The sequence below is a fragment of the Cuculus canorus genome, chromosome 28 (genome assembly GCF_017976375.1).
Source record: "Cuculus canorus isolate bCucCan1 chromosome 28, bCucCan1.pri, whole genome shotgun sequence".
NCBI lineage: Eukaryota > Metazoa > Chordata > Aves > Cuculiformes > Cuculidae > Cuculus > Cuculus canorus.
In genome coordinates this window covers 2777372-2804948 of record NC_071428.1, presented here as the reverse complement: position 1 = coordinate 2804948, position 27577 = coordinate 2777372, and the positions used below count along the sequence as shown (strand labels likewise).

The window sequence follows — 27577 nt, the reverse complement described above, 5'->3', positions numbered from 1 at the left end:
CTGCGCGAGCGGGAGGACCGCGACTTTATGGTGCGGAAGGAGGGAGAGTCGGGGGGGAGGGGGGAAGGGGGAAACTGCGACTCTATGGTTCGGGAGGACCGAGACTCTATGGTTTGGGAAATGGTGATAAGCGGAAGTGGGCAGGAGGGGGCACTTCCGGGACGCCGACGTGGAGGTGTGGGGCGGTGGCGGAGGACGATGTTGACGAAGTTCGAGACTAAGTCGGCGCGGGTGAAAGGTAGCGATGGGGCTGGGACCAGGACCGGTGCCGGGGACTGGGAGGGACCGTGCTGGGAGCCGCTCCCTACCCCTGAGTGGCCGGGCGGCTCCGCCGGGGCCGTGAGGCCTCGCGCTCAGCTCTGTCTGCGGTGCCACAGGGCTCAGCTTTCACCCCAAGCGGCCGTGGATCCTCACCAGCCTCCACAATGGAGTCATCCAGCTGTGGGACTACAGGATGTGCACCCTCATCGACAAGTTCGATGAGCATGACGGTCAGGATGGCGGGGGGAGGGTGCTGGGGCGGGGGGTGCTGGGAGGGAGCCGCTGGAAAACGGAGCGCTGGGAAAGGGGTGCTGAGGAACTGCTGGGGAGGAGTACTGGGGAGCGCCAGGAGGTGTGCTGGGGAGCTGCTGGGGAGGGGTGCTGAGGGGCGCCAGGAGGGGTACTGGGGACGGGTACTGGGGGGTACCAGGAGGTGTGCTGGGGAGCTGCTGGGGAGGGGTACTGGGGGGTACCAGGAGGTGTGCTGGGGAGCTGCTGGGGAGGGGTACTGGGGGGTACCAGGAGGTGTGCTGGGGAGCTGCTGGGGAGGGGTACTGGGGGGCGCTGGGAGGGGTACTGGGGGGTGCCAGGAGGCGTGCTGGGGAGGGGTACTGGGGGGTACCAGGAGGTGTGCTGGGGAGCTGCTGGGGAGGGGTACTGGGGGGCATCAGGAGGGGTACTGGGGGTTGCTGGGGCAGGAGAGAGCTGGGAAGGGGTTGCTGGGGAGGGGGAGAGCGGGAGCTGCTGGGAAGGTGCTTTGCTGGAGGGATGCTGGGAGCTGCTGGGCCCTAACGTAGGACAAAGAGTGGAGTGTGAGAAGAGGATATTTGACTTTAGAATCTCTGTGTCAGCCTGTGTCTCTTTGCAGTCGCTTCATTGGCTTTTTTCATTGCTTGCCTGTGCGTAAAGTGTGGGGGGCGGTGGTTTTGTTCCTGGTGTGAAAATGAACCTGTAAATAGAGATTTAGAGCCTGGATGTGTTATAATGGGAAGAAACGAGTTTGGGAATGGGATCTCAGGATGTTGCATGATATTTCTTGTTGCTGTGAGGCTCTGGGTTTACCTATAACAGCAGCAGTGAGGAGAAAGGTGAAGTGTAGCATTTAAGGGGCTGCTCCAGTTGTGTCTGGCTGTGTCCAACCCGCTTTTTCTATGTATAGGACCTGTTCGAGGAATTGATTTCCACAAACAGCAGCCTCTCTTTGTTTCTGGAGGTGATGATTACAAAATAAAGGTAAAACTTCACTCCTTTAGCTCTTGTTCTTTAAAAGGTGTTGTCTAGGGAATGGAATGCTTAAAGAAACTAGTTAAAAGTTGAGTGTGTATGGGAGGGGAACAGAGTTTGGGAATCACGATTGTCCTGTTTATAGTGCATTCAGTTCTGGAGTCGTCAGCACAGGGAGGACATGGGTCTGTTAGAGCGAGTCCAGAGGACGCTGTGGAGATAATCTGAGCGCTGGAGCACCTCCTGTACAAGGCCAAACCGAGACAGTTGGGATTGTTCAGCCTGGAGAAGGCTCTGGGGAGACATTAGAGCAGCTTCCAGGGCTGAAAGGGGCTCCAGAAAAGCTGGGGAGGGGCTTTTGACCAGAGAGGATAGGGATAAGACAAGGGGGAATAGTTCTCAGCTGAAAAAGGGGAGATTGAAATGACATCTTAGGGAGAAATGCTCTTCTATGAGGGTGGGGAGGCCCTGGCCCAGGCTGCCCAGAGCAGTGGTGGCTGCCCCATCCCTGGAGGGGTTCCAGGCCAGGTTGGATGGGATTTGGAGCCCCTGATCCAGTGGGAGGTGTCCCTGCCCATGGCAGGGATGGGACTGGATGGGCTTTGAGGTCCCTTCCAACCCAACTCATTCTTTAATTCAAAGAGAGATTTCAGCGCAGTGAGTTGAAGTCATGTTGTACCTTCTATTAGAAAAGTGTTTTAGAATGGAAGAGAGAGGCTTGGGGGGGGAACTGAGGTGAGAGAATGCTCCCAAACACCACACACCCTCAGGGTTCTGCTTTTATACTGTTCAGGTCTGGAACTACAAACTGCGCCGTTGTCTCTTCACTCTCCTTGGACACTTGGATTACATTCGCACCACCTTCTTCCACCATGTAAGTTCCTCTTGCACTCACCTCAGCGACGTATTCCTGCTCCCTTTGTCTGCAAAAGGGAATCTCTTGTTTTCTGGGTGGGAATCTTTGCTGAGGGAGTTGTTCTGGACTCTCTAGGAGGGTCCTCCAGACATGGTGGCTTTACGAGAGGTGTAAGAGGTACAAATTCTGCCTCCAAGATTTTACATAAGATTTAAAAAGGGTCGTTCCTGGGGACAGCTGGAAAATGCCATGTGGGGAGAGAGTATCTGGGGTATGTGTTGCTGCATACACAGAATGCTTTGTGTTTTTAGGAATATCCCTGGATCTTGAGTGCTTCTGATGACCAGACCATCCGGGTTTGGAACTGGCAGTCCAGAACTTGTGTTTGGTAACATCAATGCGTGCTTTAACGAGCAGCGTGGTTTAGGGGCGAGCTGGCTTCATCCCCACTTTCCCGTGGGAGCTGTGCTGGCTTGAAGGACTAGAAATGACAGAGAGGATTGATGGGTTATGAGTGGTTCCCTCAGCCTGATCTGATGCTCGCTTATTCCAAAGCTGCTGGAGTTGTATTTATAGCTTCACGCATTGTCTGGTTGGAAATGCTTCGAGGTTAAAGTACTGTATAGAACCACAGAGGTTGGGAGAGACCTCTGAGGTCATCCAGTCCAACCGCCTCGCTATGGAAGGCTGTGAAGTTTCTGCTGTCAGAAAATCAAGCTTGAATGCTTTCTGTAAGAGCTGATGCACTCGGTGCTCGGCCCTGCTAACTCTTAAGGAGCAGCACTTAGCAATCGTGTCTTTCACATCATCCTTCCCAAGACTGAGTGGCCGTGCAGAAGCCTGTGAAGTTAAAGCTGTCAGAAAGTTGAGCTCTGAATGCTCTTTGGAAGAGCTGATCTGCTCAGTGCTCAGCTGAGCTGACTCTTAAAGAGCAACACTTCGCAATCCTGTGTTCCTCATCGTCCTTCCCGAGACCGAGCTCACTGCTAGTGGTGCAAACTGGGATGTGTGTGAATATATCTTACGTTTAAATGGTGTTTTCTGTCCTTTTCCTTGTAGTGTGCTGACAGGACACAACCACTATGTGATGTGTGCCCAGTTTCACCCCTCGGAGGACCTGGTAGTGTCAGCCAGCTTGGATCAGACTGTGCGCGTTTGGGATATTTCTGGTGAGCTGCCCAGACCGAGGGGGACCCAGTGGCAAAGCCTTCTCAAAACTGCAATTCCTGAGAGCGCAAGGAGACAGGGAAGAGTGGTTTGGGTCTGAGAGCAGGGCGAGCAGGCTTTGGATGAGAACTCGGTCCCTTCAATTTCCCTGAAGTCATAAAATCGTGGAATGGTTTGGGTTGGAAGGGACCTTTACAGCTCATCCCAGCTGTGGGCAGGGATTAGATTGCTCCAAGCCCCACCCAACCTGGCCTTGAACACTTCCAGAGATGAGGCCTTCACAAGCTGCCTGGGCAACCTGTGCCAGCGTTTCACCACCCTCAGCTTAAAAAACTTATTCCTTATATCCGATCGAAAGGGTAAGTTGTAGGAAGTTGGCTGGAAGGTACCTCTGGGTGTCATCTCCTTGAGCCTTTTGCTTGAAGTCAGTCTTCTGTGACTGCAGGGGAGTTGAGCTGCAGCTTTGTGCAGCCAGAAAAACCTCTGAAGAAGGAGATTCTGCAACCTCATTTCTCAGTCTGGTTTGATGGCGATACAGCTGACAAGTATTGCTGTTGGAAGGGACACGGAGATGTCAAGTGATAACTTTGCAGGCTTATAGGAAGGTTTTAGAAACTTCTTGGATTGTGTTTTATCCCCTTGAAAAACTCTTGGAGGGAGCCAGAAGTTGGTTGTTCTGACAGAAAGAGAAAAAGGCCTCTGCCTGGACTGTAGGAAGGACAGGGTTTGGGGATTTTTTTGGTAGCCCAGTTGTGGGTGGTGACAGGAAGATAATCTTGTCAGACGTTCTTTTAGCTTTTTCAGGCTATTTGTCCATTTCATAAAATGAAGTGTGGCCTAAAGATCAGAGCAAGAGTTGCACCTTCAGAGCTCTGAAGTGTCTTGTTGAGACCTGGCAAGCTGAGAGAGATGGGGTTGTTCAGCCTGGAGAAGAGAAGCCTCCAGGGAGACCTTAGAGCAGCTTCCAGTATGGAAAGGAGCTCCAGGAAAGCTGGTGAGGGGCTCTGGATGAGGGAGTGCAGGGAGAGGACTAAGGGGGACAGTTTGAAGCTGCAAGAGGGAAGATTGAGATGAGGTCTTTTGTTTTGCTGTGAGGGTGGGGAGGCCCTGGCCCAGGTTGCCCAGAGCTGTGGTAGCTGCCCCATCCCTGGAGGGGTTCCAGGCCAGGTTGGATGGGGCTTGGAGCCCCTGATCCAGTGGGAGGTGTCCCTGCCTATGGCAGGGGGTGGAATTGGGTGGCTTTGAGGTCCCTTCCCACCCAAACCGATCTCTGGTTCTACCCCAGTTATCCCTTAGCTATCCTTAGACCACAGGATGACTTCACAAGGTTTAATATGGTCTCTAAGTTAAAAGCTAGAAGTGAAAAACTAGAAGTAAAGGAAATATTAAATGGCAATAAGGGGCTGGTGGTGCTACAGCAAAGCTCTTCTAGGACAGTCTTTATGTGCTCTCATCATTGCAGTTTTGGTTGGGCAGGGCCCAGCTCTTTGCAGTGCGCGCTCAGACGTGGCCAGCTGTGTCACCAGCAGGGGCTGGGGACAGGAGAGCGCTGGTATTTAAAACCTGTCCTCCTTTCTCCTGCCAGCAAGCTTTGCTGCTGCCTTCTCCCACAAACACTCTCTCTCAGCAGAGTTCCAGCTGCCAAATTGCTTTGGAGATGATACAAGGCTTTTTTTTTTTTCCTCAGCTGATCTGTGATGAGGGGTTTGAGAGATGCTGAATTATTGACTCAGCTGTCGCCCCAGGCAGACACGACGCTGCGAGCATAGCAGTGTGGGGGGAAAACCTACAGAGGCGCGAGAAACTGGTTCAAAATGTAATTTCGCTCCCAGTTTTTCTCCCAGATGACTGATGTCCTTAGCAGGATCCTGTTCTGGTTCCTACCGTCTCCTGGGAAAGGTTATTTTGCCTGATGCTTGTTGTGCACTTGATCCTGGGAGCATCGCTTGATGTTGAGCTTTAACTCCATTTCCAAGCACTGCTCTGAACTCGTAGCTTCTGCTGATCTCAGTGGGAATTATTTTTCAGCAGGTTTTAGGATTATGAGCCCTGGTTCCTTGATGCCTTCAGTTAAATGAGTGTAAAGGTCATGTTCCAAACTCCTCCTCCCCAAACTGCCAGCCTCGGCAGAGCACATGAGGGATGAGGAACGTGACCCAGCCTGGGCACCAGAATTGTTTGTAATTCCTGTACAGATGGTGTTCTTGGTTTGGAACCTGATAAAGGATCTTCAGTGCAAAACAAACATGCTGGAGGTGAAAGGATATGATTCCTGCTCATCTCCTGAGAGAGACTGTGTGAATGCAGCCAGGAGAAGCTTGTTTGTCTCTTAAAATGCATGAGCGTGTGTTTTGTGTTATTACCTGTGCTGTGGAATGAAGCCCTCGCTTGTGACGCTGGTATTAACCTGCAGGAACTACAAAATAATCTGTTTTTCTGTCTTTTGATAAGCATTAACCCCCGAGGAGGGCGTTAGTCATCTTATCCTGATCGGAGCGCTTCTGTGTGTACTCCGACATCACACACCAGCTCCTGTTTAACCTTACTCGTGGCTGGCAAATGTCAGTGTCTGATGCTTGGCTGGAAGCTCCTTTATTCTGTCAGGGCTCTGCCTGCTCCATCTGGGTGACCAATTTAAACAAGGATCACCCGAGGCTTTGGGTTGGGAATGCTGAGGAGCCCTGGCGCTGGGAGGCACTGAGCTGAGTTCCCAGGTAGCATCTGTGGACCTGGATTGCTTCTCCCTCGCCTCACTGGATGCGTATTGACCCTTGTGAAACCCTTGGTGGACTTCAGCCCCCTCTGTGCTTCTCTATCTGCTGAATGAGGATGAGTTACAGGGGCAGGGAGGAACCTGAACCCAGCAGTGAAGGAATCCGTACCTGAGAGCCCTCCTTGGTTTCCACTGAAGAAAAGAACAGACCAAAAGAATTTGCAGTGGACCACTTGTCTTCTTCCTCCTTTCCTAACTCCCAACTTGCCATTTGCAGTTAGCATGCTGCCTCTTTCCTCTAGTGATTTTAATACCTCTTCTCCTGAGTGCTCGTGTGCATGTTGAGCTGAGACTCCTTGCCAGCTTTAACAGCTCCTCTCAAAATGCCTAACGTCTGCCTTTCACCTCAAGTCCCCGCTCCCTGCCCTGAACAGCCAAGATGTGGTCTGGGAGCGTCCTGCCCTTCTTCTCGATTTGTGCAGTTATGCCAGAAATTTTCCACTTGTGTCACAGTCCTGTTTCCCCACTTGTCAAAGGCTCGAGGATTCGTAGAATCACAGAGTAGTTTGGGTTGGAAGGGACCTCAAAGATCATCCAGTTCCAACCCCTCTGCCACGGGCAGGGACACCCCCACTGGCTCAGGCTGCCCAAGGCCCATCCAACCTGGCCTGGAACCCCTCCAGGGATGGGGCAGCCACCACTGCTCTGGGCAACCTGTTCCAGGGCCTCACAACCCTCATGGTAAGAAATTCTTCCTAATGTCTAGTCTAAATCTGCCCCTCTCCAGTTAATCCCCGTTCCCCCTTGTCCCATCCCCACAAGCCCTTACGAACAGCCCCTCTCCAGCTTTCTTGGAGCCCCTTCAGGCACTGGGAGATCGCTATAAGGTCTCCCTGGAGGCTTCTCTTCTCCAGGCTGAACAACCCCAACTCTCTCAGCCTGTCCTCGTACGGGAGGTTCTCCAGCCCTCGCAGCATCCTTGGAGCCTCCTCTGGACCCGTTCCAACAGCTCCATCTCCTTCTGTTGAGGATTCCAGAACTGGCCCTGATCCTCCAGCTGAGGTCTCCCCAGAGAGGAGCAGAGGGGCACAATCCCCTCCCTCCCTGCTGGCTGCGCTTCTCTGGATGCAGCCCAGGACACGGTTGGTTTCTGGGCTGTGAGCGCATGTTGCGGCTCCTGTCAAGTTTCTCCTCGACCAGCACCCCAAGTCCTTCTCCTCAGGGCTGCTCTCCATCACATCATCCCCCATCCTGTACTGAAATCGGGGATTGCTCCCACCCAGGGGTAGGACCTTGCCCTTGGCCTTGTTGATCCTCATGAGGCTCTCCCAGCCCCGCTTCTCCAGCCTGTCCAGATCCCTCTGGATGATATCCTGTCCTTCCGTTGTGGAAGTATTGTCTCTTCCAAAAGCCCTGTGATTCTTTACTCAGCTTCCTGGGATTCTGGCTGGTTTTATTCCTCTTTTTGAGGTACTTTGTGTCTGCTTAGCAGAAGGAACAACTCAGCCATTGGAGTCCTTTGCTGTTTACCCAGCCCATGCGTGTTTGCACCTCACTGTGCTGAGCGTTTGTGCTTTGCTGTGAGATGCTGTGTGATGCGTTGAGTCCGTCAGCCTAAGTTCACAGAGAGGAGGTTGAGATGAGCTGCTAATCCATGAGGAGTTTGAGAATCACAGTTACAACAGAGAAATAATCATTTTTGTCTTCAGTATTATGTTTTTTTCTTGAACTCCTAGCTGTTGGCATCCTGGTGCAATTCCGTTTTTATCCTAGACAGGTTTTTCTTATCCTTGATACAGTTCCTGACAGCATCCTCAGGCCACGTACTCTGAAATGGATAAGCTTATTTCTAGTTTTGTTTTGGTGTTTTATATTCAGTCTTTTCCTTGCAGCCTGTTGGAGAAGCTTTTTTGAATTCTCGTTCGCTGCTGTATTCCGTTGGGTTTCAGTGCGGGATGGCAGACAGGGGTCTACTTTACCTGGAAGACCTGGAATCATGGAATGGTTTGGGTTGGAAGGGACCTCAAAACCTATCCAGTTCCACCCCCCACCATGGGCAGGGACACCTCCCACTGGCTGAGGGGCTCCAAGCCCCATCCAACCTGGCCTAGAACCCCTCCAGGGATGGGGCAGCCACAGCTTCTCTGGGCAGTCTGGACCAGGACCTCGCCACCCTCATGAAGAACTTCTTCCTAATGTCTAATCCAAATGATCCCTCTTCCAATTTAAAGCCATTCTCCCTTGTCCTATCACTCCATGCCCTTGGAAGAAGTCCCTAACCAGCTTTCTTGTAGGCCCTGTCCGGGTACTGGAAGGTCATTATAAGGTCTCCTCAGGCTTTTTCTCTTCTCCAGACTGAACAACCCCAACTCAGGATCAGGAACAGGCTTTATTCCATACAGTTTTACCTTCTGAAAATATGTTGTGCCCAGGCAGATTGTCCAGGTCTGTCACCAAAGGCCATCATGGTGGCATGGCTGAAGGTCCCCTGAAAGGCATAAGCTCATGTGAGCAGAGCAACGAAAGGCGGAGAAGTGGAAATGCGAGTTCCTCTTTGCTGAGGATCTGCTCTCTGCGTCCTGGGGATCTGATGGTCTTTAGTACCACGTGCTGCGTTGCAGCCTTTCCTTTTGCTCTCCGTAATCTGAGCTGGAGCTTTTGGAGGAGGTGGAAGGGAGTCCTAGATGTTTCTCACCCTCTTTCAAGTTCTACACCTGAAGATGTGTGTAGACAGCACAGGAAAGAGGTCAGCTTGTTGTTAAATCAGAAACCTTGTCTTGATAACGTAACTTTTGCTTCCTCCACCCTTGCTTCTCCTTCCTTTGTTCCACAAGGCCTAAGGAAGAAGAACCTGTCACCTGGAGCCGTGGAGTCGGACGTCAGGGGAATAACGGGGGTGGATTTGTTTGGGACAACAGATGCGGTTGTGAAGCACGTTCTTGAGGTATGATGTCTGTACAGCCTGTTTGGATTTGTTTAATGAAAAGCTGTGACACAAATGGTCCTCTAAAAAGCCCAGAGAAATAGCAGAATTAAAAAGAGTTGAGACAGGCGACTCAGCTCTGCAAAGTTAAATGCTCTTGTAGATCAGGGCATTGCTTTTTCAGAGCTTAAAACCTGAAATCTGGAGATGTTTACGCTGTCACCAAACATGTTTGGTTTGCTCTGTACAGCCAAAAGCCCAGTTAAATAGCAGATGTTATTAACTTGTGTTCCTGGAAGCAGGCGAGGAGATTATGGGAGAGGCAGCCTTCTGTAGCGGCTTGTTAAAGCTGGGAAGCGCTGCTGGGCTGCAGCTTTGCTCTGCCATTGAAGAATGGTATCTGCAAAGCTTATTATTGAGGCATCTATAATCTTACTCTCTGTAAGCTCTCGGCATGAGCAGTGTGGTGTACAAAACCAGTGAAAGCTGTGTCTTGGCAAGCTTGGCTGCAGACTTAGTCCTTCTTTTGCTGATTCCATTCAGTCACCAAATTGCTTCAAGCCGTTGTTTTCTTGTTGCCTGTAGGGTCATGATCGTGGGGTGAACTGGGCCGCCTTCCACCCAACGATGCCGCTGATTGTATCGGGAGCCGATGATCGGCAAGTGAAGATCTGGCGGATGAACGGTACGAGGATTCTCCAGGGGAGTCACATAGAAAAGGGGGTTACTAGTTGAAATGGGTGTTTGAACATCTGTAAGCTGGAACTGGAGGTGATTTACGCTTTGCAAACACCTCTGTATGATAGAGTAGTAAATAATCCCAAGCAGCGTTGGCTTTTGCTGTTTGAGAGCTCACTTCTCTAGAAAATACTTCCAACTTCATTCACTTTGCACACGCTGCCAAGCAGAAGCTTTAGGAGTAGAACAACTTGACTCTGAAGTTTGTTTGAATATAGTCTGATGGAATGAGAACTTGGGGAGATGATTTGAAAGCCAGAAGCCTTCCATCGGGAAGGGCTGATCGTTAGCATTAGTTCAGAGAACGCTGTAGTAACCAGTGGCTGATACAGTTCGCTTTGTTACAAAGCACTTGCTGTGCTTTTGCTGTGGCAGAGTTTAACCTCTTTAAGCATTATTTTCCTTATTCTTTTCCACTTCTGGTTAGAATCGAAGGCCTGGGAGGTTGACACTTGCCGGGGACATTACAACAACGTCTCGTGCGCTGTCTTTCACCCTCGGCAGGAGCTAATCCTCAGCAATTCGGAAGACAAGAGCATCCGTGTTTGGGATATGTCTAAACGGTGAGTGCTTGTCAAGCGTCTGACTTGGTCTTATTATGAAAGCTTTTGAACCTAGAAAAGACCCACAGTTATTCTTAAACCAAACCCGAGCGGTTCTTGAAACTTCAGTGCCAGTGTTTGCTAATTTGTGAGCGAGAAGTTCTGTTTCTCACATTTTCTGTCCCTTTGAGATGCATGTTGAGAGTGAGGCTTTTAATTATCTGAAAGCCAGTGGAAGAGGGCTGACTTTTCAGTGATATTGCTGCTGAAAATACCTTAAATGAGTGAATTATTTGACAGAAGGCTTGGAATGCTGTGTTGTGAACTCTTATGCTCAATGCCATGCAGCCTGTCTCTAGCAAAGCTTGGGATCTTCCATTTGGAAATTGAAGTTCACACCAATATTTCTGTTTTGCTGATATTCCCAATTCCTTCCATTGCGCATTTAGCACGGGTGTCCAGACCTTCCGGCGTGATCATGATCGCTTTTGGGTATTGGCTGCTCATCCCAACCTCAACCTCTTTGCCGCAGGTAAAAAAACCCTCCTACTTAGTGCCTGATGAGTTTCTGTGAAGAAAAGATGTATTCCATGTAGTAAAACATAAAAAGGTCTGCTTTTCTTGAGCAGAACACTTAACAAAAGCATCTATGTTGTAGGGAAGAGATCTTTATTTAGTGGAGTGTGTTCTTATTGTATCAACTGCAGCTCAGAGTTAGAACAAGATAACCTCTGCATCAGCGAGCTAAATGCTCTAATGCTGAGAATCCTGCAATCGTTAAGGTTGGAAAAGACCTCTAAGCTCTGGATGAGTCCAACCATCAGCCCAACCTCACTGAGCTGACCAAATCATGTCCCGAAGTGCCACATCTACACATCTTTTGAACCCCTACAGGGACAGAGACTCCCCCACTGCCCTGGGTAGTGTCAGCCAGGGCTTCACCACTCTGTCAGTGAAGGAATATGTTTAATACCCAATCTAAACCTCCTGTGGTGCAACTTGAGGCTGTTTCATCTCATCCCAGCCCTTGTTACTTGGGTGAAGAGACCAGCACCCATTCTTCTACAACCTCCTTTCAGGAAGATATAGAAACAGGATGAGGGGGGACAGTTTGAAGTTGAAAAAGGGGACACTGAGATGAGATCTTAGGAAGAAATGATTTGCTATGAGGGTACTGAGGCCCTGGCCCAGAGCAGTGGTGGCTGCCCCATCCCTGGAGGGGTTCCAGGCCAGGTTGGATGGGGTTTGGAGCCCCTCAGCCAGTGTGAAGTGTCCCTGCCCATGGCAGTGGGATGGGACTGGATGGGCTTGAGGTCCCTTCCAACCCAGCCCATTCCGTGATTCTTGGTTTGAAGGGCATGGGAACATCATCTTAATAATGAGAAAAAGCAGAATTTACTTCATATATCTGAATTCTGTTCTGCCTTTTCTCAGGCCACGATGGTGGGATGATTGTGTTCAAACTGGAGCGCGAGAGACCTGCATACGCTGTGCACGGGAACATGCTTTATTATGTGAAGGACCGCTTCCTCCGCCAGCTGGATTTCAACAGTTCCAAAGACGTCGCTGTCATGCAGCTCCGAAGGTAAGAGTTGGGTGCTCCTCATGGTACAAGAAGAGTTGCCAGCATCCTGAATCCCTTTTTAGTTTCTTCTTTATGGATAGGTGATATTGTTGTGCTCCCATACCTTAGTTTCAACTGGCTCTTCTGTCAGATGAACTTAAAAAGCCTAGAAGCAGTTTTTTTAGGTCAGTTTCTACCTGGGCGTAGATATAACTTCTAAATTCTAAGTTTCAAACTGAAATCCTAGCTCTTTTACTTTATGAAACTGCTGTTCTCACAGTATTTCTAAATGGTTTTACCTCAGGAAATTCATCTGAACTGAGCTTTTCTGCTAATTGGTATTTCAGAACATGAAGAGAATTTGTCAGAGGGTGATTTTAGGAGAAACAATCATGATCCCCTCTAACTTTCTCTTTTCTTCACGTTTATTCTTCAGCGGTTCCAAGTTCCCCGTGTTCAACATGTCGTACAACCCGGCTGAGAACGCCGTCCTCCTCTGCACAGTAAGTCAGCCTTGCTGCCGAGGGCGTTACAGAACTCAACCACGAGGCTGTGGGTGTCGCTTCGGTGAAATCCGATCTCAAAATGGGTTTTCCCCGCATCTCCGCAGAGAGCCAGCAACTTGGAGAACAGCACTTATGACCTCTACGCCATTCCCAAGGACGCAGACTCCCAGAATCCAGATGGTAGGCATTTCTTATTTCACATTAATACTTCGGAGGGGTTATTACTGTGTAGCTGTCCCCTCCTCCGCTCTCCAACTATGTATCATAGAATTGTAGGATAGTTTGAGTTGCAAGGGACCTTAAAGATCATCTAGTTCCAACCCCCGCTGTGGGCTGGGACATCCCACTGGATCAGGCTGCCCAAGGCCGATCCAACATGGCCTTCAACAGGGATGGGGCAGCCACAGCTGCCCTGGGCAACCTGTTCCACGGTCTCCCACTCTCATGGTGAAGAAATTCTTCCTTATATCAAGCCTAAATCTGCCCCTCTCCAGTTTATCCCCGTTCCCCCTCGTCCCATCCCCACAAGCCTTTATGAACAGCCCCTCTCCAGCTTTCTTGGAGCCCCTTCAGGCACTGGAAGCTGCTCTGAGGTCTCCTTGGAGCCTTCTCTTCTCCAGGCTGAACCCCAACCCTCTCAGCCTGTCCTCATATGTATGTTATATATAAAAAAAAAGCTTCGTTTCTCTCAGCCTCTCGCGTTGGACTCTTTTTCTCTGTGTTTCCCAATGCCCCCGCAGCACACAGCGTTTGGCAGGCTTCCTGCTCACTATATCACACTACATTGACTTGAAAAATTCATGTTCATCTCAAACTTTTACTGCTACAAATATATATTTTATAATTTTGTTATTAAGAACTTTCTGTTTTCCCATTCTGCGCAGCAGGCAGCCTTCCTGGCTTGTCAAAAGAGATGGATTTTAAGCAGAAATGTTTTGTTCTAAGAGGTTTTATACTCTGAAAAGTGGCTGTAAAAGTGACAGCGCTGTGGTGCCAGTAGCTGTTCTTCCTCTCGGCAAATTCCATATCAGTTTGGGGCAATTTACAAGTCAAAAAATGATTTAGGGAAACGAAAAAGGAGTTCTTTCTCCTAACTATGAATTCCATTTGGGATCTGAAACTCCAGCTGGTTCCCCCTGCCTCTGCCATCATGGCAGTAAAGGATTTGAAATGAGTGGGAGTGATGGATGAGAAAGGCTGGAATTGAGGAGTATTTGTAAGGACAAAGAGAAAGGGGAGATTTTTGAGTAACTTTATAAGTAGATTAAGCGTTGCTGGAATAGATTTCAAGTATTCACTTTGATTGAGGTGTTCAAAGCAGACTTGACTGGGGACCCTCGGCTTGTAATGCTTTAAATGATGAAAGGGATTATTCTTCTACGGGACGAAATATCCAGGGCTCACACAACCATGTGTTTTTAATGCTTTTTCAAGAAGAACATAAAATTCTACTGGTCCAGAAGTATCTTCCCCAACAAACTGCTGTATGTGCAACCTGTACCCCGGGACTGTGATGTAGGTAGATAACGTGTGCCTTGGAGTTGTCATCTTCAGGAGGGGCTTTTGGTCAGGGAGTGCAACGATAGATGAGGGGGAACAGTTTTGAGCTGAAAGAGGGCAGATTGAGATGTGAAGAAAAGTTTCCCTATCAGGGTGGGGAGGCCCTGGCCCAGGTTGCCCAGAGCAGTGGTGGCTGCCCCGTCCCTGGAGGGGTTCCAGGCCAGGTTGGATGGGGCTTGGAGCCCCTGATCCAGTGGGAGGTGTCCCTGCCCATGGCAGGGGTGGAACTGGATGGGCTTTGAGGTCCCTTCCAACCCAAATCATTCTAAGATTCTATGATTCTAAATAGGCTGAAGGATATAAAATCATCATAGAATAGTTTGGGTTGGAAGGGACCTTAAAGATCATCCAGTTCCAACCCTCTGCCATGGGCAGGGACACCTCCCACTGGCTCAGGCTGCCCAAGGCCCATCCAACCTGGCCTGGAACCCCTCCAAGAATGGGGCAGCTACAGCTTCCCTGGGCAACCTGTTCCAGGGCCTCACAACCCCCATGGTGAAGAAATTCCTCCTTTTGTCTAGCCTGAATCTGCCCCTCTCCAGTTTATACCCATTGCCTCTTGTCCTATCACTACAATTTACTTAAGCAGGAAGGGAAGCTGAGCTTCCTTATCACGTTACAGTCTTCTGGGTAATGTATTCCAATCATTTTCTGCCTGATCTACAATCAGCGTTAAAGACTTCAAGCCAGAAAGGTGCTGAGTTGTGAGGATTAATAAAAATAGATGAAGTTGTCATCAGAAAACCCAAACTGGAGCTGGGAATTGAGTTCACACAGGTCTGTGTTGTGTTGGGTGGTAAACGAGGGCTGAGGAGTGAGGCGGTCAGGTTGAAATCATTATTTGTTAGGATGCAGCGCTGCCACCAATGGTACCACGCTCTTGGTCTGGTGTGTGAGTCTCTAAAAGCTGGTGTTCAGTGGGGAGAAGAGGCTCTGGGGACTAAAGAAGACGTTATTTCCCCCAAACCGCAGCAGCTCTTCCGCTTCGCTCTTTTCCCTTCTGCAAAAAGCCTTCTCCACATCCTGCAGTCCTGGTCTTTCCGTGCTGTCTGCCACGCGGACCTCTGTGTTTGTATTAGCGTTTTCAAACCAGGAGAGCAGCTGCATGCTGGGGAGAGCGCAGCCTTTCTTCTCCAGCTCGTTATACCGGTTTGCAGAGGGGGAGAGAGAGAGAAAGGGGGAAAGCGTCCATCTAAGCCGGGACCCTCGCTGCTCGGTTCGTTTGGCCGGCAAGGCTCAGCTCGTTAGCTTGACAGACGGCGCTGTCGCCCAGGATGGCCCGTTCCAGCGCCAAGCAGTGGCGTTGGCGGTAAAGCCAACCGCTCGTTTTGTGCGTTGGCTGGAGGGAAAGGGCTGGCGCTGGCCACGCCGTGCTCAGAAAAGGACATCAAGGGAGGAAACGAGCCCTGTACTCGCCTCGGGTTAAACATGAATTAGTAGGAAGCAGCTCCAACAGCCAAGATGGGATCAAACAAGTCTGACTAATGCGTTGCTGTAAAAGCCTGCCAGAGGTTTTATTCACTGCTTGCATTTTGCTCTTTGCAGCCCCTGAAGGGAAGCGTTCCTCCGGGCTGACAGCTGTGTGGGTAGCTCGGAACCGCTTCGCAGTCCTGGATCGGATGCATTCGGTAAGGGGACAGGCTTAATAGGGGCATCTTTTTAACAGGGCACGTTGTCATCTGGAAGCGTGCAGATGGGAAACGGGAGATTGGGTTAACAGAATTATTGGAGATCCATGTAGATTGGTTGTCAGTAGAGCGCGGGCTGCAGGCCTGCACGAAGAAATAGAACACAGTGAAAAAGTAATAACATTTCAACCCATTTAACTCCTTTGACCGTAAATCTTAGCTCAGTTGCTGGGAGCCTGGAACAGAAGGGGAGTTCAGGAGTAAAAGCTGACCTGAACAGGACTGTGAACACACACAGGTCACTTTTTTTAGTGTGAAAATATGGGGTTTGTGATAAAGCACCTTCTTTTCACTTGTGGAGTGCAGCAGGAGAAAGAAGGGGGAAGGACGCTTGTGTGAAGCTCTCCCTGTCTGAATTTGTGATGGGAAGGGGAAGAACAGCCTTGCTCTTCACCCTGTGCAGGGTGTTGTATTTATCTTTCTTTTTTTTCTTTTCTTTGTTATTCAAGGTGGTTTCTGGCTTAGTAAATTCAAGCTTATTTCATACCTATCCTCTTAAGTCTGCCCTTCTGCTTCTCCGCTTGCCGTTCTCCTCTCTTAACATCCTCAATTCCTTTTTCTGCACTGTGTTTTCTCTCTCTTTTCCCTGATATCTACCTTATTCGTATCCTTATTGTAGAGAGGGCTCATAAACTCTCATCAGTGAGCTCGTAGTGACACCAGTGAGGCTACAACCAACGTATTTGCGCTCTGGAAAACTTGTGGTTGGGTTTTCTTGCAGGATAAATGTTTTTCCCTGCTTCAAGAAAGGCTGCAGCTCGGAGTTTGGTCTCTTGTCCCTAAGGTTACCCTGAATTCCTTTGTAGAATCTCTCTGACTGCCCTGTGCTCTTACATTTCCTCTCGTCATATGTCAGATCCTAATCAAAAACCTGAAGAATGAGATCACCAAGAAGGTGCAGGTGCCGAACTGTGATGAGATTTTCTATGCTGGCACGGGGAACCTGTTACTGAGAGATGCAGACTCCATCACCCTCTTTGACGTGCAGCAGAAGCGGTAAGATCCCGCCTGCCGGGAGCAGTTTTAATATCGTAATCCTGCTGGCGTGTGCCCTCTGGGGATGGATAATGGCTATTAATGCACTCCAGACTTCAGCATCAGCTGCGAGCTGCGTCAGAGCGATCCAAACCACAGCTAACAACTGTTATGGAGAGCAGAGAGTAAACAGAGCCAAGGTGCAATTTATGCTGCGGGCATCGTGCCATTGATCACAGGGTGATGTGAGCCATACCCCAGTGAATCCTGTGACTGCAGAATCAGGGGCAATAAAAGTGGAGAGAACCCAAAATCTCAAACTCAATCAAGCTAAGCTTGCCAGATATCTTCTCTCTTAAGCTTAATATCTGCCCAAAACCTCTTTGTGCTGGGTTATGTGTTACTAGCCACAAAGAAACAGACAAGGAGTTGGTGCTTTTGGCCGTCTTTGTAGGCTTGAGAAGGTTTTGGGTTATCAACACAGGATATATGTTATCAACATATGGTATATGTTGATCACTTAAGTCCCAGAATGAGTTTTGTTTCCTTATTTTTATGCCTTTGTCTTTATCCTGTTGCTGGGAAAGCTGCGAATAAATGGAACAGAACAAATGCTGCTTAGAAATAACCTCATTTCCCTTGTTCTGTTCAATCCATCCCTAAAACCTTGTCAGAAATATACATTTTGAAGTCAATTGTTGCTCAAATATATTCTAGTACATATATATATATATATATATATGGAGAGAGGTTTGTTTTGCTGGACTGCAGAGACACTGAATTCCACCTCATGATTTTATAGCTCCAGAGTTGCAAAAAGGGGCTTCAGAACATCTGCAAGTTGGGTTCAGGGTGTTGGGCACTGGTAGTTATCAGCTTTGTTATCAGTGTTGCTCAACTCTCTGATGTCAGTGCTATTCTTCCCCAGAACTCTGGCCTCTGTGAAGATCTCCAAGGTGAAATATGTCATCTGGTCGGCTGACATGTCCCACGTAGCTCTGCTGGCTAAACACGGTAAGCGGTGGCAGAGTGCGGTGTTTCACCTGCATCTAGTGCACACCAGCTCCTTCCTCGCTTGGTCCCTGCAGGAGAAACCAGCCAGTTCTTGGCTGGCCATGAAGGTACAGCTGAAGACATTCATCGTGTGGATCCTGCCACGTTGTCTCTTCAGCAGAGCCTTTCTGTAACCTTGTAAAACTGCTTGTACTCCTCGGAATGATCCAGCTAATCTGTTTCTATTTGATAAAACAAAGGCAGATGGTGACAATTTAGTTGTGGATGCCATCATCTCCATAGTGTCTGACACCGAATATAGTTGCCGTTGCTAGGACTATGGAAGAGAGAAACCCTAATTCAGAGGCAGATGTTTAACAGTAGAGGGTTCCCTAGCCTTACTTCCTTTGGCTTTCCTCTCCAGCCATCATGATCTGCAACAGAAAACTGGAGTCGCTGTGTAATATCCATGAGAACATTCGTGTCAAGAGCGGTGCCTGGGACGAAAGCGGTGTTTTCATCTATACCACCAGCAATCACATCAAATACGCTGTCACCACAGGGTGAGTCTGGGACTTACGTGGTGAGCCCTTGAATCAGAGCATCATGGAATGATGTGGACATCAAAGGACCTCGAAGGCCAACCCACCATGGGCCCGGACACCTTCCACTGGGTCCACGCTCCATCCAACCTGGCCTCGAACACCTCCAGGGATGGGGCAGCCGCAACTACTCAGGCCAGCCTGTGCCAGTGCCTCCCCACCCTTGTCCTGAAGAGTTTCTAATCTGAATCTTCCCCCTTCCAATTTAAATGCACTCCCTCTCATATTGTCACTACAGGCCCTTGTGAAAAGCCCCTCTCCAGCTTTCCTGGAGCCCCTTTCAGCACTGAAAGCTGCTCTAAGGTCTCCCTGGAACCTTCTCTAGGCTGAACAACCCCAACTCTCCCAGCCTGTCCTCACAGCAGAGGAGCTCCAGCTCTCACATCATCTTCATGGCCTCCTCTAGCCTCGTTCCAAAAGTTTCATATCCTTCTTACATTAAGGATTCCAGAACTAGACACAGGACTCCAGGTGGGGTCTCACGAGGGCAGAGTAGAGGGGCAGAGTCCCCATCTCATGTTTGGTTGCTGGTATTTTAGTGCCGGGCTGGGTGGCTGCGCATCTTGGAGCCCGGTTTTATAACGTGGGCTGGAATAACTTCCCCTTGGAGGCCGCGGTCATACAGATGTGTTGGCTCATGCATCACACGTGTGCTCTGTGTTGGTGTAGGGATCACGGGATCATCCGCACCTTGGACCTCCCTATCTACGTTACCCGCGTGAAGGGGAATAACGTGTACTGCCTGGACAGAGAGTGCCGCCCCAGGGTCCTCACAATTGATCCCACTGAGTTCAAATTCAAGCTGGCATTGATCAACAGAAAGTACGATGAGGTGAGGAGGCACGATAAACCCCACGCTCTTCCTTGACCTATCCCTGAGAGTAAAGAGTCCCTCCAATTTGTGGTGCCAGCTCTGATGTCCGGGCTTTTTCTTTGCAGGTGCTGCACATGGTGAGGAACGCTAAGCTCGTGGGACAGTCCATCATTGCCTACCTGCAGAAGAAGGGCTACCCAGAGGTGGCCCTGCACTTTGTCAAGGATGAGAAGACGCGTTTCAGCCTGGCCTTGGAGTGCGGCAACATTGAGGTGAGGTGGTGGGTGGTGCTGTGAGAAAGACGTTTCCTTCGGGGCATTGCTTGCAAACCTTACTTCTTGCTGCAAAATGGAAGAGTATTTGGAAGGACGAGTATTAGAGCGAGTCCAGAGGAGGCCTCAAGGTCATCCAAGGGATGGAGCATCTCCCACACAAGGACAGGCTGGGAGAGTTTGGATTATTCAGCCTGGAGAAGGGAAGGCTCCGGGGAGACCATAGAGGAGCTTCCAGTGCTGAAAGGGGCTCCAGGAAACCTGGAGAGGGGCTCTGGATCAGGGAGTGCAGGATGAGCAGGAATAGTTTTGAGCTGCAAGTCATTGAGATGAGATTTTAGGGAGAAATGTTTTCTTGTGAGGGTGGGGAGGCTGTGGCCCAGGTTGCCCAGAGCAGTGGTGGCTGCCCCATCCCTGGAGGGGTTCCAGGCCAGGTTGGATGGGGCTTGGAGCCCCTGAGCCGGTGGGAGGTGTCCCTGCCCATGGCAGGGGTGGGGCTGGATGGGCTTTGAGGTCCCTTCTGACCCAAGCGGCAGTTGAGAGGGACGGGCTGCTGTCATCCTCAGCTCTTGCCAGGGTGCTGGCCCACAGCTGGTGGAATGATTCAGTGCAGTGGTCCTTGTAATCCTGTGCTTTCCATTGTGGCCGTGATCAACAGAAGCCTGCAGCAAAAACTGCTCTTTTCGAAGCTTTTATAACCATGGCAATTCTCTTTAGATTGCGCTGGAAGCAGCCAAAGCTCTGGATGACAAGAATTGCTGGGAGAAACTGGGTGAAGTGGCGTTATTGCAAGGGAATCACCAGATTGTGGAGATGTGCTACCAGCGCACGAAGAACTTCGATAGGCTCTCCTTCCTCTATCTCATCACTGGCAATCTGGAGAAACTTCGGAAGATGATGAAGATAGGTGAGTGCCTGGGTGGTGGCAAAGAAGAATGAGATGAGAGAATCTGAATGGCGTTCCCGGGGGAATGAGTGGCCTCACAGTGGAGGCCAAGAACAGCAAAGCTATTGTGACTTGTTTCTCTTTTGGTTTAGCTGAGATCCGTAAAGATATGAGTGGCCACTACCAGAATGCCTTGTATCTAGGAGATGTGGCGGAGAGAGTGAGGATCCTGAGGAACTGTGGGCAAAGTGAGTGCTATCAGACTAAGGTTTATCTCTGTGGGCTGGGGAGAGATGCTGGAGGGGTTGTTGGAGTGGACAGTAATTTCTGGAGGCGCATCACTGTGATCTCTTACCTGAGAAACTGAATGGGATGAGCAGAAAGGAGCAAAAATGTCATCCAGAAGACCGAATGAGCTGTAAAACAGTGTTCAAATGGTCAATCCTGAATCCAGTGCCACCCCGGAAGGTGTAATTCTTCTACCCCTTGGTACACTGCAGTCATTCCTTTGTGACAGGGAGGCCACGTGTGCCGGTACGAGACATCTTGTTTCTCTTGGCAATTAACTGTATCTCATTTCAGAGTCCTTGGCCTATCTCACCGCTGCAACTCATGGTCTGGATGAGGAAGCTGAAAGCCTGAAGGAGACTTTTGATCCTGAAAAGGAAACGGTTAGCAAACTGACTGATGCTTTGTTACAAGAGCTCTAGAGTTTGGGAAGGACATGACAGCAGGATCTGGTGGTGGTGTGACTGACTGGGCGGCTCTGTTCTGGGAGGCAGGAGCTATCTTTGCTTCAGTAACCGCTTATCAGGCTCGCGACTCTGCTGGTTGGAGGTGGATAGGTCCAAGACTTATGTGGCCTTAACTGTTTTCTCCTCCTCTCTGCTCAGATTCCAGAAATCAATCACAATGCGAAGCTGCTGCAGCCTCCTGCTCCTGTCATGCCTCTGGATACCAACTGGCCATTGCTGACTGTCTCCAAGGGCTTCTTTGAAGGAACAATCGCTAGCAAAGGTATCGCTTTCTATTAGGAAAGTTGCATTAAGCTGGAATATGCAGAATGCGGAGATATTTGTCTCCATGGCTCCTGCCCTGTTGCGTTTAAGCTCAGATTTGTTGCGTGGGACTTATAAGGCAAGAGAGGGGATTCTGCCCCTCTGCTCTGGGGGGGGGACCCTACCTGGAGCCCTGCGTCCAGTTCTGGAGTCCTCAGCACAGGGAGGACATGGAGCTGTTGGAGCGAGTCCAGAGGAGGCCATGGGGATCATTCAAGGGCTGGAGAACCTCCTGTGTGAGAACAGGCTGCGACAGTTGGGATTGTTCAGCCTGGAGAAGGCTTAGAGCAGCTTCCAGTGCTGAAAGGGGCTCCAGGAAAGCTGGGCAGGGGCTCTGGATCAGGGGGTGCAGGGAGAGGATGGGGGACATTTTTCAGAGGGGAGATTGAGATGAGATCTTAGGGAGAAATGTTCTGCTGTGAGGGTGGGGAGGCCCTGGACTGGTCGCCCAGAGCAGTGGTGGCTGCCCAATCCTTGGAGATGTTCAAGGCCAGGTTGGATGGGGCTTGGAGCAACCTGATCCAGCCCATGGGAGGCGGTGGAACTGGCTGGGCTTTGAGGTGCCTTCCAACCCAGACCATTCTGTGAGATGACTAAGGGCGGGACCCTTCCCTTTTTGTAGGCAAAGGAGGTGCCTTGGCTGCTGATATTGATATCGACACTGTTGGAACTGAAGGCTGGGGAGAAGATGCAGAGCTGCAGCTGGATGAAGGTGGGTGAATCCAAGAGTTTTTCTTGCTGAAGTGTAAATCTGTGTCTGTGTGAGAGCTCTGACCCTTTCTGCCCTGCCTCTTTCATGCAGATGGCTTTGTGGATGCTGGAGAAGGCTTTGGAGAGGAAGGTCTGGGGAAAGGACAGGAAGAAGGAGGTGGATGGGAAGTTGAAGAAGATTTAGATCTTCCCCCTGAACTGGTAGGAGGCTTCTGAGAGGCTTCTGAAGTAGCCCCTTTGTAGCTACTTGGGAAAGCAGTGACAGCTTGTGGTGGTGAGGGGGGAAACGTGTTCTGTGCTTCTTCTGAGACTTGGGCACCAAAGCTATGGCCAACTCTGATTTCATCTGAGTGCTGGAAACTTCCACCCTAATCACTACTCTGTGTGTTGTCCCAGGATGTTCCTGCTGGTCCGACAGGCGGAGCAGAGGATGGATTCTTTGTGCCACCCACCAAGGGCACCAGCCCAGCTCAGGTAATTGCATAAGTCTTTGACTTTCTCAGAAACTTTCTATTTAAGTGTGTATTTTTGGGGTTCAGTTTAGATGGGATCTTAGGAAGAGATGTTTTCTGTGAAGGTGATGAGGCCCTGGCCCAGAGTGCCCAGAGCAGTGGTGGTGCCCCATCCCTGGAGGGGTTCCAGGCCAGGTTGGATGAGACTTTGAGCCGCTGATCCAGTGGGAGGTGTCCCTGCCCATGGCAGGGGGTGGAACTGGATGGGCTTTAAGGTCCCTTCCAACCCAAACCATTCTATGATTCCATGATCTGTGAGCACAACACAGGAGCTTCGTTAAGGGGAATTAGAGATGATGAGAATGCACAAGACAAATGTCTGCATACGCTCACTTCCTCTTGTCTCTGTTTTCCTTCTTGTAGGTGTGGTGTAACAATTCTCAGCTTCCCGTTGACCACATCCTGGCTGGCTCCTTTGAGACAGCAATGAGAGTAAGTTTCCGCTGAAGCTTCTAGGGAAAAGATTGCCTCTTCTCCCTGTGTATTGTTGTTTCTGATCTAGTCTGAAGCTTTGTTTTGTGTCCTTTTGTGAATAATTTTGTGCCTTGTTTTCTCTGGGTATAAAATAAGAGTTGCTGTGAGACTGGGTGATGTCTGTGCAGCCTGGGTACAGCCTGGGGCAGTTTGTCTCAGCAGATCCATGTGTTTCTTTCAGCTCCTCCATGACCAGGTAGGAGTAACAAATTTTGGACCCTACAAGCAGCTGTTCCTGCAGACCTATGCCCGTGGCCGTACAACCTACCAGGCCCTGCCGTGTCTCCCTACCATGTACGGATACCCACATCGCAACTGGTAAGCGATTGGATTAGGTCCTTTTCTGTGCTCTTTCCTCTGTGCTGTCAACCTTCCGGACTCAGCAGTTGTAGCCAGAACTCATAGAATGGTTTGGGTCGGAAGGGACCTCAAAGCCCATCCAGTCCCACCCCTGCCATGGGCAGGGACACCTCCCACTGGCTCAGGGGCTCCAAACCCCATCCAACCTGGCCTGGAACCCCTCCAGGGATGGGGCAGCCACCACTGCTCTGGGCAACCTGGGCCAGGGCCTCCCCACCCTCACAGCAGAACATTTCATATCTAATCCAAACCTGCCCTGAGCAACTTGAGGCGGTTTCCTCTCATCCCATCGCTTGTTACTTGTGAGCAGAGCCTGACCCCGGCCTGGCTCCACCCTCCTTTCAGGGAGTTGTGGAGAGCGATGAGGTCTCCCCTCAGCCTCCTCTTCTCCAGACTAAACAGCCCCAGGGCCCTCAGCTGCTCCGCCAGCCCCTGGGCTCCAGACCTTTCTGCAGCTCTGTTGCTATTCTTGATGTGCTCCAACCCCTCAAGGTCTTTCTTGGAGTGAGGGGTTCAAAACTGAACCCAGGATTCAAGGATATGGCCTCATCAGTGCCGAGTCCAGGGGGACGATCTTACCTCTTGTCCTGCTAACCACACTGTTTCTGCCAAGCTGCAGCCAAGCTGACAATGTATGTTCTTGCTGGCTTCTGCAGTGGTCCCGTTTGTACCTCCAACCCCATTTTTGGTGTTCCCAGGAAAGAAGCTGGCTTGAAGAACGCCCTTCCTGCTGTTGGACTGAAACTCAATGACCTGATCCAGCGCCTGCAGCTGTGCTACCAGCTCACTACAGCTGGCAAGTTTGAGGAAGCCGTGGAGAAGTTCCGCTCCATCTTGCTCAGCGTGCCCTTGCTGGTGGTGGACAACAAGCAGGAGATCGCTGAGGTGAGAAGCAAAGTCTTCTGTCCCTTATCTGTCCCGTGGGGCAGGAGGCGGAATGCCTGACTCTCGTCTCCCTCTCAAAGGCCCAGCAGCTGATAGCCATTTGCCGGGAGTACATTGTAGGACTCTCGATGGAGATCGAGCGGAAGAAGCTTCCCAAAGAGACCCTGGAGCAGCAGAAGCGAATCTGCGAGGTATGGAAACTGAATTCCTTCACTGGGAAGGAGAAGTAGCCTTTGGGTTCTAAAAGGCATCGGGAGTCTTGAGTTCTGTGTCATGGTTTAGCTCTGGCTCAGCTAATTTCAACAGCTAAAAGTTGGGCTCCTGGTTCCCTCCTTTCCGCCATCCCCAGGGAAAGGGGAAATGGAAATGAGAGGAAAAAAGACTTGTGGGTTGGAAACTAAACTAAAATAGCTTTAATAAAAGCAGTGATAATAATGAAATATATACAAATATATGAAATTGTACCCCCACCGCTCGATGACTGCATCACCACAGTCGCTGCAGAGCAGACACGAGGGTAAAGGTCCGGGCTGGGCTCAGGAACTCGATTTAGAAATGTGTGGATGGGGCAAACAGACAGATGAGATCCTCAGTGGCCTTTGAACATCATAGAAGAGAGTGAGACCCTCATGATATCTCAGTTTCATGATGTATATGGGGTGGAATTGGTCAGTTTGGGATCACCTGTCCTGTCCGCCCCTCCCTGCAGGTGTCACCCTTCTTCGTCTTTGACTTGCAGCTCCACCAGCTTGGGGATGGTTTTGCTTTCCATAGGAATAAGTATAAGCCACGGCCTTGCTGCATTCCAGTGCCCCGTGTGATCGCTTCTGGAGACAAACACTGCCTGAAAACCATGCAGTTAGCTGTCAGAAAATCAAGTTACTTAGACAAAGCTGAGCTGAAGGGAGAAAACTGGTTCTATTTTAGCTCAAACTGGGACAGTTCTGTCATTTCTTCCTTTAAAACAGATGTGGCAGTAGTTATGTGGAGGGGGTTTCTTGCAGCGTTTTCAGTGCATGCAGTTACTCAGGTGATTGATAATGATTGTATCCCTGCTTTCCTGCTTTCTCCCTAACGCAGATGGCTGCCTATTTCACCCACTCCAACCTGCAGCCTGTCCACATGATCTTGGTGCTGCGGACGGCTCTCAACCTCTTTTTCAAACTCAAAAACTTCAAGACTGCTGCTACTTTTGCCCGTCGGCTGCTGGAGCTGGGTCCGAAGCCTGAGGTCGCCCAGCAGGTATGTCTGGAAGGTGCACGGGCAGCAATGCCTGCTGTGGTGGACCCTCTTTGGGCTGATTCCTGCCTGCCCCTCTGCTCAACATGGTTGCTCTTTGCAGACTCGCAAGATCTTGTCAGCATGTGAGAAGAATCCTACCGACACCTACCAGCTCAACTATGACATGCACAACCCCTTCGACATCTGTGCTGCCTCTTACCGACCCATCTATCGTGGCAAACCCGTGGAGAAGTGTCCCCTCAGCGGGGCCTGCTACTGCCCCGAGTTCCATGGGCAGATCTGCCGCGTCACCACGGTAAGGGAGCCTCAATCTCTCTTTAGACCCACCCCAAACCCATCACGTTTTCACTGAAAATCATTGCATCATACAATAGTTTGGGTTGTTTGCGTTGGAAGGGACCTTAAAGATCATCCAGTTCCACCCCCCTGCCATGGGCAGGGACACCTCCCACTGGCTCAGGGGCTCCAAACCCCATCCAACCTGGCCTTGAACACCTCCAGGGATGGGGCAGCCACAGCTTCCCTGGGCAACCTGGGCCAGGGCCTCACAACCCTCATGGTGAAGAAATTCTTCCTTATGTCCACTCTAACTCTGCCCCTCTCCAGTTTATACCCATTCCCCCTCGTCCCATCCCCACAGCCTTTATGAACAGCTCCTCTCCAGCTTTCTTGGAGCTCCTTTAGGCACTGGAATCTGCTCTAAAGTCTCCTCGGAGCCTTCTCTTCTCCAGGCTGAACAACCCCAACTCTCTCAGCCTGTCCTCATACGGGAGGTGCTCCAGCCCTCGCATTGTCCTTGGAGCCTCCTGTGGACCTGTTCCAACAGTTCCATCTCCTTACACTGAGATTTCCAGAACTGGATGTAATTCTCCAGATGGGGTCTCACCATGGTCAGAATTCCCTCCCTCCCTGCTGGCCGCGCTTCTCTCAGTGCAGCCAAGGACACAGTTGGCCTTCTGGGCGGCCGGTATTCGTTGCTGGCTCGTGTTGAGCTTCTTCTAGACCACACCCCAAGTCCTTCTCTGCAGGGCAGCTCTCCATCACATCATCCCCCAGTCCCCTCCAGCAGCTTCTCCCTTGCTTGCCCCTGACTTGGCGTAGGTTTTGGGTCAAATTGAACGTCGGATGACTTGGCACGTGAGGAGGAATGGTTTGGGAGTTGTAGGATGCTGCGTAGTTTCGGTGCTGCCTTCAGGAACCGTTGTGATGATTGACAGCCTGCGTTCTTGAGGCTCCCAGTGCTGCACGTGGGGTTGGGCCATTGAGTTGCTTTTAAGCATTAATCATCTCCTTTTTATTCCTCAGGTGACAGAGATCGGCAAAGACGTCATCGGGCTGCGGATCAGCCCACTCCAGTTCCGCTAGGCCGTGCCTGTCCCGCGGAGGTGTGAGATCAGAGAGACGTGGTCTCATTTCCCAGCACAGCGTGGAATCCATTCACCTCCCACCATTCCAGCTTTTAGTGTAGTCTTTTCACCACAGCCCTGCCAGGGCTGTGTCCTCCCTGCTCTTCCCCTCCCAGAAATGCTGTAGTAAGATTTTTGGCTGCTTCCAGGTAGTTGCAACTTGTGCTTCTCTTGTCAGCTCCAGCTGAGGTGAAGTTTCTGTGTTCTGTTGTCTCAAGGCAGGTCTTTTCCAGAGGGGAAAGGGCAGCTCTTGCAGAGCCGTGGCTACTACACAGTGCGCTCCCTAGAAGCTGCTTGAGAGGCAGCAGCTGCCTCTTCCATCCTTTAGTGTTGGGCTCCTGAAAGAAGAGCTCAAAGCCCCCTCTGCAGCCTGAACAGCACGAAGAGCCGAGCCTGGTGCTCTCGGGAGTGCTGCACTGCCTGGAGCCAGGGCCAGCAAACAGCTCACCCTCGCTCCCCTCGGAAGCGAGAGGAGAGCGGCTCAGCGTTCAAGCTCTGGTGTTGACTTTTTGTTTGGTTGTCCTAGCAACATTTCTCAACGTTAATCTGCTTCTCTCGTGAATAAAGTAAAACCGACCATCTTGATCTTCCTGTTTTGCAGCTCAGTTGGTTTTAGTGAAGTAGAAGAGAGAGATTAATTTCCTG

The 27577-nt window shown here is 50.5% G+C and overlaps 1 protein-coding gene across 1 annotated transcript; it reads left to right on the top strand.

Annotated features, from left to right (window-relative positions):
* The first annotated feature begins 127 nt into the window (after positions 1–127).
* Positions 128–27335, top strand: COPA (COPI coat complex subunit alpha). The gene is made up of 33 exons (XM_054050594.1): positions 128–238; positions 378–491; positions 1421–1494; positions 2279–2359; positions 2653–2729; positions 3401–3510; positions 9056–9165; positions 9730–9829; positions 10310–10445; positions 10874–10956; positions 11859–12009; positions 12425–12491; positions 12599–12674; positions 15600–15682; positions 16599–16738; positions 17646–17731; positions 18135–18273; positions 18982–19144; positions 19252–19398; positions 20116–20305; positions 20437–20532; positions 20867–20955; positions 21178–21301; positions 21965–22054; positions 22145–22254; positions 22450–22527; positions 22929–22997; positions 23221–23357; positions 24098–24284; positions 24365–24475; positions 25365–25526; positions 25627–25821; positions 26832–27335. The coding sequence occupies exons 1-33, from the start codon at positions 199–201 to the stop codon at positions 26889–26891; spliced, it is 3675 nt and encodes a 1224-aa protein (XP_053906569.1). The 5' UTR covers positions 128–198; the 3' UTR covers positions 26892–27335.
* The last annotated feature ends 242 nt before the right edge of the window (positions 27336–27577 follow it).

Bases quoted from the DNA above. Each gene is read 5' to 3' on its own strand.
- COPA (XM_054050594.1), top strand. From the start codon at position 199: ATGTTGACGAAGTTCGAGACTAAGTCGGCGCGGGTGAAAG. The intron at 1,495-2,278 runs GTAAAACTTCAC...TATACTGTTCAG, and splicing joins GTGATGATTACAAAATAAAG to GTCTGGAACTACAAACTGCG. The intron at 16,739-17,645 runs GTAAGATCCCGC...ATTCTTCCCCAG, and splicing joins TTTGACGTGCAGCAGAAGCG to AACTCTGGCCTCTGTGAAGA.